The sequence below is a fragment of the Macrobrachium nipponense genome, chromosome 36 (genome assembly GCF_015104395.2).
Source record: "Macrobrachium nipponense isolate FS-2020 chromosome 36, ASM1510439v2, whole genome shotgun sequence".
In the NCBI taxonomy this organism is placed as follows: Eukaryota; Metazoa; Arthropoda; class Malacostraca; order Decapoda; family Palaemonidae; genus Macrobrachium; species Macrobrachium nipponense.
In genome coordinates, this window is record NC_087220.1 from 502,106 (window position 1) to 512,768 (window position 10,663).

The window sequence follows — 10,663 nt, forward strand, 5'->3', positions numbered from 1 at the left end:
GGATGCAATACCTCTTCTAGATTCATCTAAGAACTTCTGGAAATCTCGCGAGTCTGTGACGCTCGCCGTAGGCTCCGCCCCAGAGCGCTGTATAAATACGACGAACGAACTTTGGAGAGCAGAGATCGTAAAAGAGAGACTCTAGTTAGTCACAGAGAGTAAGAGCCACAGATCAGATTATCAGTGAGAGATCAGCAGCAGCAGAGATCATCCGTGAGAGATAAGAGAAAAAGGAACCGACGAAGGATCATAAGAAAAGTTGTTCGAGAGTTGGTTGGATACTGGTCTAATCGTCTTCAGGAGTGGACGACCGAGTTGTCTCTACGTTGAGCAGACTTCGGAGAAGAAAAAGGGAGAGTTCCTGCCTTTCAAGTAGACTAGTTTCTGCAATACGGAGTCAAGAGGAAGTCTGCAATTGCCGCTCTACTTTTATGAAGAGCGCTTTGAATAACCAAATTGACTAGCAAGTATTTGAATTGCCTCACTGTTCCCCCAGTTCATGCAGTGTAAGATTCTATTTTTTTATGTAAATAGGAGATACCATTCTGCATTTACCTATGTTAGTGAGTTTGTAAATAAATCTTTGTTATGTTAGTGTTTCTTTCTATATTCGTATCCCCAGTTACAACTGTTGGTGTTGAAATATTTTTTTTTATTATTATTTCATATTGAACCTGAAGCGGACCTCTCTCAGAGGCCGTAACATTGTGTCGACCCTTGGCCAGGATATTTCAACACCGTAACAGTGTTGAAGTCTGAACGTCTGAAGAAGCATCAGTCTCCAAATGTCATACTTATTCAATTCTCGAGGTGGTAACATCTTTAAGCAACTCCTTCACTGACAAAGAGACTTTGCTATTTCCAAGTAAAATTACAACATGAGTGATGTGTGCGCCGTTAAAGACAAAGAAAGAGATATTATGGTTGATTTCATAGAAATATATAGGAAACACCAAGCACTGTGGAAGGTAAAATCTAAAGATTATTCTAATAAGCATTTAAGAAATATGGGTATCGAGGAATTACATGCAAAACTAAGAGAACTTGACCCTCAGTGCACAAGGCAGGATGCGACCGAAAAAATCAACTGTCTTCGTAGTTCCTTCAGAAGAGGACTACGAAAACTTGAAAGCTCCAAGAAGTCTGGCAAATCACCTGATGACATATACACATCCACTCTCTGGTATGTTGAAAACTATGTTCATTTATGACAAAGAGTTGCCAAGAGAAAGTACATCAAATTTGGATTGTGTTGATGAAGAGGTGAGTTGTATGGTTTTTCTGGGCTCAGCTTGTGTCGGCCTATGAAAGGATCCTTAATATCATTCTTTCTAGGTAAAATTAATCTAAAATTACCAGAGGAAAACAAAATTAAGAAAAGTCAGTAAAACTGACTCGCCTCACTCTTAAAAAGAAGTGTCGGTATGGCAATAGGGGCGAGTGGGAACACTACCACGAGACATTCACCAATTAGACCTTCCAATCAGAATCCCCACAAGAGAGAGCTGATACCAACGGGCGATGCGGCCGCTACTACTACTACTAGAGGACGCCACGGACAGCAGCGCCCCTAGCGGACATCCTTAATTATTAGCGCCAGCGTTCGTACGCATTTTCTTGCTTGTGCTCTTTTCTCGGGATTTATCTCATCTTCCGTCATGGAACGTGCTGCCATCGCAACGGCTAAGTTAAGTGCCTCATAAGTAGTGTTTTACTGTATTTTAGTCTTCCAGGAACCAGTATTTTCCTTCTAATAGGTCATATACGGTTTCCCGGTCGACTCGTGGCGGCTCCATGCTGCCTCGTTAAGAATTCCCGGTCTTCCATACTGGGACTTCTTATACTTATGGGCTTACTATATCACGTTCGTTTTTTTACATCGCCTTTTACCTAGGTTAGCCCTTTTACCATTTCTCTTAGTTTGGTATTTAGGGCTATTCTGTGCTCTAGCCCAGCATCCCGGCTCTTGCTCTTCATCGGCTATCGCTGGCTCCAAGTAGGCTTCTGTTCCTCGGAACAGTTTTGCTCCTCCTCCTGGGCTTCTTTTTTCTTCTACTAAAAGTGTCTTTCCATCCTTACGATGTAATTTTAGTTCTATTTAGGGTGTTAGGCTAGCTAGGTGCATGTCCCATGTATTGGTACAGCCTGGTTCACGTGGCCCTTCCAACACGCGCCACCAGTTGTTGCTATACCGCGATAGGCACTTTTTCGCGTCACGTGTTCCATCGCACCTTACCCTTCCCCTTCCCTCCCTACCAGGTATAGGGAGGGGTCTGGGGGACCCCTTGGTTGCCATGACAACCTCAGTTGCCTTCCTCCCTCCCTCTCTGAGGAGGTCAGGGGTTCTCCCCAGGCGGGGGGTATAGGCGACCATTCATCGGGGTACCGGGTCACCGACGCGGGTAGTTGTTGGGACGGGGAGGAGTAGTCCACCCCCCCGTCTCTCTCTCCCGCCGTGTTACGCGAGACCCTCCCCCCCTCCCCAGTTGCTCAGCCACCTTCCCTCTCTGTAACGAACGGAGCCTTCCGCCGCAGCCGGGGCACCTTTGGTTATAGATTACTGGCTCCGCCAGCGGGCGGGGTGGTTCACTACTAGTGGTTCTGATTGCTTGCCTACTATATCCTTACCTTTCTCCCCCGCTACCGGAAAGGGAGCTTGCTTCTTACCCGGGCACTCTTCTAGTAGACGGGAGGGAGAAAGGTTTTGATAATTATTGTTATTTTTAAGGATATACCCTAGTTTTATGATGATTTCTATAATTTTATTTATTTTATATGTATACCATCTCCGCCGTTATCCGTCGTGGTTTCATTACACCACCACACCTGGTTGGATTCTATCTCTTGTCTCCGGCGTAGCCTAGGACAACCAACCATATACTACCACACGTATTATGGCGGGGCTCTGGTTTAATCTAACTTTCTCGCTCCGGCACCACGGAGCAACTGTTAGGCTGTAAGTGTTCTCCTGATACTTATGTATCTTTCCACTTACAGGCTAACCAACTGTCAGGTCCTTGGATGCAACGCGACGTTGTACGACCCTGCGCCCACGATGAGTGCAGGTCTCACGCTCCGTGTGCCACGCCTTACAACGATATGATCGTCTGGCACCCGGAAGCCTGCGCCATCTGTTACGACCTGGCCAGTCAGCTGGTGGAGGGGGTAAGTCGATTATAGACTTTTTTATCGTTTTACTAACAACTCTTAGACATAAGCTTGTTAACCCCGTCCCGCCATTAGAAGCTCATTTCGCCTTTTCTTTCAGGCTGCTGGTGTGAGGGAGGTCGCTCTAAGCAACCCTGAAAGCGTGGTGGGCGGCTTCGGAAGAACGCCGCCAAAGGCCAGCCTTACATTTTAGACAAGAAGCTGGCCGTTCAGATCTTCCCCGGTGCAAGTCAACAGGGTATGTTGACCCCATATCCGCAGCCCCTCTCATAGCCTCCATCCAGCAGGAGATGCAGCAGTCTTTCGGGGTCGTGGCCACGCAAGAGTCGGTCCCGGACGTCGCAACCTTGGACCTTAACATTGAGCCTATGGCGGTAGGTGCTGAGGATTTGTTGGTTGAGGTAGGTGTGTCGGGTTGCCCCTAAGGTGGCATTTCCTTGGGCGCTCCTGGATCTTCTCCTGTCCCTTCTTCTACTGCCTCTTTCCAAGGCTTTGTGGGATCTGAGATCCCTACCCGCTCTCCCGCTCTCTCTGTACCCCCAAAGGTGAAGGGACAGAGAGAACCGAAGACCCTGGTTAAGACGACTTCTCAAAAGTCGTCGTCGTCTTCTTCAGCTAAGAAGTCTTCGACTTCCTATGCTGACGCGGTGAAGGCCAAGCCGATCTCTTCATACTCAAAGAGCTCTAGAAGCAAGTCTTCTTAAGGAAGAAGGCTCGCGCTTCCCGAGCCCGGATGCCAATTGCCGTTCTCCGTGGCCTCCACCACATCCACTCCGGTAACGCCGGTTGGAGTAGCGGGACCTAGCACCTTTGATCCCACTGCTTTCTCAGCAGTGGTGATGCAACAGGTGGGTGAGATGGTTGGCTCTCAAGTCTCCGCCCTAGGAACAAAGTTCGAGCAGATGTTCGCACAACTGTCGAGCACTCTGTCTTTCAGTCGGGCCAGTCCATCCAGATCTCTCTAACAGAGTTAGAGAGAATGAGGACCGAGTAGCTGGGCTCTCTCAGGTCCCTCTTCCAGTCTCCCCAGTAACAAGTGCTGGTATTTTCCAGCTTCCACCATATGAGTCACTACCAGCTTTCTCCATGGAGAACCCATGGAGAGTGGCCGCTTACGCTCCGTTTAAGGATGGTATGATCTCTATCCCGGAGTGTGGAACTCGAAGGATTGAGGACTTCGAGTTTTATCCTCCGAGATTGACGCAGCCTTTCATTGGCTATGCTAGGCTGACCGTAGCGGCGCTTACTAGGGAGGACAAGATCTCCAGGAGAACGTTCTCTACAGTAGAGATCATGCTCAACGCGAATGGGTTCACTGCCTTGAGGACTGGGAGTGTACCAACACCAAGCTCCAGGCTTTCAAGAGTCCTTTCACTATTTTGCGACGGAGGAGGAGGCTTTCTCTTCCGTTCGCTACAAAAAATAGTAGAAACGACTCTTCAGGCAGTCCTCAAGGATGAGCCCATGCCACAGCTAAGGGAAGCAGAGTCTACTTCTCCGCTCTTCCCAGCTTTCGGAGAATTGTGGGAGAACTTGCCAGCCACGTTCACGCTTGGTAAGCTCAAACCGGACTGCGCCATGGACCAGTTCGGCGAAAAGCTCCCAAGGCTGCCTGATTCCTTGATTCAGGCGGAGTTCGACGCTCGAACTAGGTTTGGCAGGTCCCTCAATTCTCTGATTATCACAGAGATGGCTGCTCTCTCGTATGGCACGGAACTTTGTTTAAGATTTTGGCCAAGTCCCAGCTTCAGACGGTTCAGACGGATGCTTTCGACTTCTTCCAAGCTAGGATGGAATTGCCGAAAGCACGTTCTGCAGGAGTGCCTATTAGGCACGAACCTAATAGACTCCTGGCTTCCAGCATGTGGGAGCGGATCTCTTCCCAGAGTCCGCGTAAATGAGGTACACCACGAGGCTGCTAGGCTCAACCAGAGCCTTAGAGCTAGGTGGGGTATCTCATCTAAGAGGAAGCAAGAATCCGTCCCCACTGCTGGTAGAAACCAAAGAAGTCTGGTAAAAGGTTCCAGCCTTACCAAGAACACCAGCAACAGCAGCAATTCATTCAGGCCGTCCGGTTACCCAACAGGGACAACCTTCTACATCAAAGCAGAACCAGCCCATCCTCCTGCTGTCTCCTCAGTCACAACCTTCGACCTCCTACGCACTCTCGCCGGCCTTCAACCCTATGTATGAAGGTCAGGCCTACCCTCCCTTTAATAGACAATCGAGAGGTAGGGCGAGAGGCTACTTTCGCCAGCGTGGCGCAGGGAGGGCGACAAGGAGTAAGCAGTTCAGAGGAGGAGGGCGTGGTGGTCAACCCGCCCATCAACAATGAGGCTCCCCAGGTAGGAGGGAGGAGCGTTCCTCTTCCGTCACCAGGTGGGGGTTCAGCAATTGGGCACAGAGCATAGTGTCCCAAGGGATTGGGTTGGAGTTGGATCAAAGATCCCCCTCCAATCAAATCATTCCGCCAAGTACATCAAAGGAACTGACAGATTATGCGGAGGAACTCCTTCAGAAAGGAGCTATTGCGAGAGTCAAGCATCTAAAATTTCAAGGTCGCTTAGTCAGAGTGCAAAGAAAGGCTCAACAAAAAGAAGGGTAATCTTAGACTTGTCAAGGCTAAACTCTTTCATTCGTTGCGACAAGTTCAAGATGCTTACCCTCTCGCAAGTAAGGACCTTACTTCCTCGTGGAGCCGTCACATGCTCCATCGATCTTACAGACGCATACTATCATATCCCTATAGCCAGACACTTCCGCCCATTCCTAGGATTCAGGCTAGGAAATCAGACATTCTCATTCAAAGTGATGCCCTTCGGTCTGATGTAGCCCCCAGGGTATTCACGAAAATAGCAGAAGTAGTTGTGCAGCAATTGAGAGCTCAGGGAATAATGATAGCAGCATACCTCGACGATTGGTTGATCTGGGCACCAACAGTCGAGGAATGCCTCAAAGCCACCAAAAAGGTAGTTCACTTTCTGGAACATCTGGGGTTCCAGATACACAAAACTAAATCCAGACTTACTCCGGAGTCTCGTTTTCAGTGGCTAGGAATCCAATGGGATTTGTCTTCCCACAATCTGTCAATTCCAGTGGCCAAACGGAAAGAAATAGCAAAGTCTGTCAGACATTTTCTCAAATGCAAGCAAACATCAAGGAGAAGCCAGGAAAGAAATCCTAGGGTCCCTTCAGTTTGCTTCAGTGACAGATACCTCCTGAAAGCAAGGCTAAAACGATATAAAGAAATCGAGTTGGCGATCGAGAGCAAACGCCAAATCTCGAGCAAGTTGTCAGTAATTCCACAGATCCTTCGCAATCAACTCCGTCCATGGTCAAAAGTAAAGAACTTAGCCAAGCGGGTACCCCTTCAATATCCCTTCCAGTGTTAACATTCACACGGATGCCTCCCTGTCCGGGTGGGGGGGGGGATATTCTCAGTTTCAAACAGGTTCAGGGGACTTGGTCAGTTCAATTACGCCAGCTCCACATAAACGTTCTGGAAGCAATGGCAGTATTTCTTACCTTGAAGAGACTGCTTCCCCCTGAAAAAGTCTCATCTAAGACTAGTTTTGGACAGACCAGTGGTAGTTCATTGCATCAACAGAGGAGGGTGGGTCCAAATCCAAGCATGTGAACCATGTCATGATAGCCATCTTTGCCCTAGCAAGCAAACACAAATGGCATCTGTCCGCCACTCACCTGGCGGGGGTAAGAAATGTGATAGCAGATGCTTTGTCCCGGTCAGTCCCTCTGGAATCAGAATGGTCCCTAGACGACGGGTCCTTCCGGTGGATATGCCAGAGAGTCCCAGGTCTCCAAGTAGATCTCTTCGCCTCACAAGCGAACCACAAGCTCCCTTGCTATGTGGCCCCCAACCTGGACCCTCTGGCTTATGCCACGGACGCCCTGTCGTTAGATTGGGATCAGTGGAGAAAAATTTATGCTTTTCCTCCAGTGAATCTCCTCTTGAAAGTCTTGAGCAAGCTGAGGACTTTCAAGGGAATAGTAGCTCTGATTGCTCCGGACTGGCCCAAGAGCAACTGGTATCCTCTGCTTCTGGAATGGGTCTCCGACCTCAACGGATTCCCTAATCCCAAGCTGTCACAATCAGTACAAATGAGGACTGTGTTCGCTTCCTCAGGAATTCTTCAGACCCTAACTTTATGGACTTCATGAAGTTTGCAGCTAATAAAGATGCTAAACATTGATCCACAAAATATCCTCTTCTAGAATCGATAAGAGAGAGTCAACTATTAGACAATATGACTCAGCTGTTAAAAAATTAGCATCCTTCCTGAAAGAATCAAACACTACAACCATGACAGTTAATTTAGCTATATCCTTTTTCAGATCCTTGTTTGAAAAAGGTTTTAGCAGCTAGCACTATTACTACTCATAAATCGGCTTTGAAGAAGATCTTTCAGTTAGGTTTCCAGATAGATCTGACTGAATCTTATTTCACGTCTATCCCTAAAGCCTGTGCTAGACTTAGAACCTTCTCAAAGGCCTACTGCAGTTTCATGGTTCTTAAATGATGTCCTCAAACTAGCTTCAGATACTGACAACTCGTCTTGTACATTCATAATGCTTCTAAGAAAGACATTCTTATTAAGCCTAGCTTCAGGAGCTAGAATTTCAGAACTGTCGGCTCTATCCAGAGATGCGGGTCATGTGGAATTCCTCCCCTCAGGAGAAGTTCTGCTTGCTCCGGATCGTAGTTTTTTGGCTAAAAATGAGGATCCTCTTGCAAGGTGGGCCCTTGGAAAGTCATCCCACTTCCGCAAGACCCTTGTCTCTGCCCAGTATCAACTTTAAGAGCCTTTCTATCTCGTACATCCTTAAGATCCTCAGGTTCTCTCTTCATGAGAGAAAAAGGTGGTACTTTATCAGTAAAAAGGTATTTGACAACAAATCCTTTACTTCATTAAACAAGCCAATCCTGATTCATTTCCAAAAGCACATGACATCAGGGGAGTAGCCACATCAATTAATTACTTTCAACATATGAACTTTGAGGATCTTAAAAAGTATACTGGATGGAAATCTCCGACAGTCTTTAAAACGTCATTATCTAAAGTCCTTGGAATCTTTAAAATTTTCTGCAGTAGCAGCGGGAAACATTGTTTCTCCTGATACTGTATAGTAGTCGTAGTATAGATCCAGGTCTCCTCTCTACCTACCTCATCCAACATGCCTCACCTACGCCATGCTACTCGGATATCCTAGCCTTAGCCGCTGAGATCATGTTAGTGGATTGTCCCTTATTTTTTTGCTAGGGACATCCACACTATGTACTGATAATGTACTTCAGTGTACCTACCCTTATTTTTATGCTAGGGTAGGACACAATGTGTTTGTATATTTTGTAAATAAGTTATCTAAGTAAATCCATTTTGTTAAAATTACACTGCATTATTGTAATTTACTATGTTTACTGTAATTTTAAGTACTTTACATTACTAACTTTCTTTTATGTCATTGTTTAAAATAAGTTAGCCTTAAGTACTTAGTTTATATGCTGTAATAACTGATTTACTTATATTATATCCTTCATTTTACAACTGATTTTCATTTGTCCTTTTTTCCCATCTTGTCTGTTTCTCTGGTACTCTTTCATAGACCCGACACGAGCTGAGCCCAGAAAAGGGATTTTGACGAAGGAAAAATCTATTTCTGGGTGATTGGCTCGTGTCGCCCTATGAAACCCACCCTGTATTGATTGCCCCCCCCTGCAGGACAAGATGTTCTTAGATTAAGGATGACCGCTAGGGGCGGGGCTGCTGTCCGTGGCGTCCTCCTTAGTAGTAGTAGTAGCGGCCGCATCGCCCGTGTTGGTATCAGCTCTCTCTTGTGGGGATTCTGATTGGAAGGTCTAACTGCTGAATGTCTCGTGTTAGTGTTCCCACTCGCCCCTATTGCCATACCGACACTTCTTTTTAAGAGTGATGCGAGTCAGTTTTACTGACATTTTCTTAATTTTGTTTTTCTCTGGTAATTTTAGATTAATTTTACCTAGAAAGAATGATATTAAGGATCCTTTCATAGGGCGACACGAGCCGAAACACCCAGAAATAGAAAAATTTTCCTTCGTCAAAATCCCTTTATCGTGTATCTATCTATATATTTATCTATCTACCTATCTATTTATATTACCTGTCTAATTATGTATTTCACCTTATTTACTTGTTATTAATTGTTTAATTTATTATATATAGATATATATAATATATATATATATAATATATATATATATATATATATATATATATAATATCTTTTTAATTATTTATTTGTGCATTTATTTATTTATTCTTTGGCATTGGGTAGATGATGTTAATCAGCTTTATGGTCACTTTGATATAAGTATTTAAAATGTTTCCTGACTTATTAAAATAATTTGCAAATTCATACAAATCTGGATTACAATACGTGCATATGTTCTTTTCCTTGAGCGCAATCACTATCCCAATTGCCAGCACCTCGTCTTGGGTAAGACATATTGCTCCTTCTCCTCTTCGTGCCAACTGAGGTTGTCTGTCTCTTTGGTTTGAACGTGTAAAAGCTCCTCAAGCAAGTTGTGTTGGAGGTGGAAGTTTGATGAGCGTGTTGAACAACATGTTTGACCGTGTGAAACCCCTTAAATCGGTTCGTCGAACACAGTTTGACAGACATGTTTGAAGTGATATTCGAACGTGTGAATGGGGTATTTTGGTTGTCAAACAAGTTTGTCAAACGGTCTGAAGAAAATCTGTTCGAGCCTGACTTTTGTGGCCGGGGCTTCATTGTCCATAAACAGTTTGAATGTGAGAACGTGCGTTGAACATCAGTTGTGCTTCAAACCAAGGAGTGAACGCATCAACCTAGGACTGAAATATGTAGGACATCAATGGAAAGATGAACAAGAGGGAGGTGTTACTGTAATTCATACATACCTACAGAGATCATCCAGCCTTACGAAAAGTGAAACAAAGGGATATCAGCTCTTCAGGACATATTGAAAGAACTTGAGCCGGGTTGCACGCAGAACACAGTGATCAAGAAAATCAACTGCCTATGGGGCTCCTTCAGGAAAGAGTACAGGTAAACTGAAAACTTGAAGAAGTCTGGGACATCACCGGATGATACATACCGTAAACACTCCTGGTCAAAATGAATCGCCGCTTTGAGTCAGAGCAGCGTTTTTGGCGTGACCACACCAAAAAAAATTCACCCAAATTTTAGAACATTTCCAAACAAAACAAAAATACATCAGGGTACTCACCAAGCACTCTAATACCTTGTGGGTCCGCCTTTGCGAAGAATGGCCTCCTTCAGCCGATTAGGGACCGATGAAACCAGATTTTGAATGATGTCTGGGCGGATCTCAGCCCAGGCCTTGCGCAGTTTGGCCTCAAACTTCGGAAGGGTCAGGATGTCTGTCTAAACAAAACAAAAAACATCCATATTTAGTATTTGGCATATCATATGATCACTTATCCTTGGTTTGCATAAA

The 10,663-nt window shown here is 45.5% G+C and overlaps 1 protein-coding gene across 1 annotated transcript in view; it reads left to right on the top strand.

Annotated features, from left to right (window-relative positions):
• The first annotated feature begins 1,068 nt into the window (after positions 1-1,068).
• The window catches only part of LOC135203247 (uncharacterized), a 21,234-nt gene continuing 11,639 nt past the window's right edge, over positions 1,069-10,663 (top strand). The window contains exon 1 of the mRNA XM_064233019.1: positions 1,069-1,263. Within this exon, the coding sequence (XP_064089089.1) occupies positions 1,069-1,263 (195 nt within the window). The remainder of the gene's footprint in view (positions 1,264-10,663) is intronic.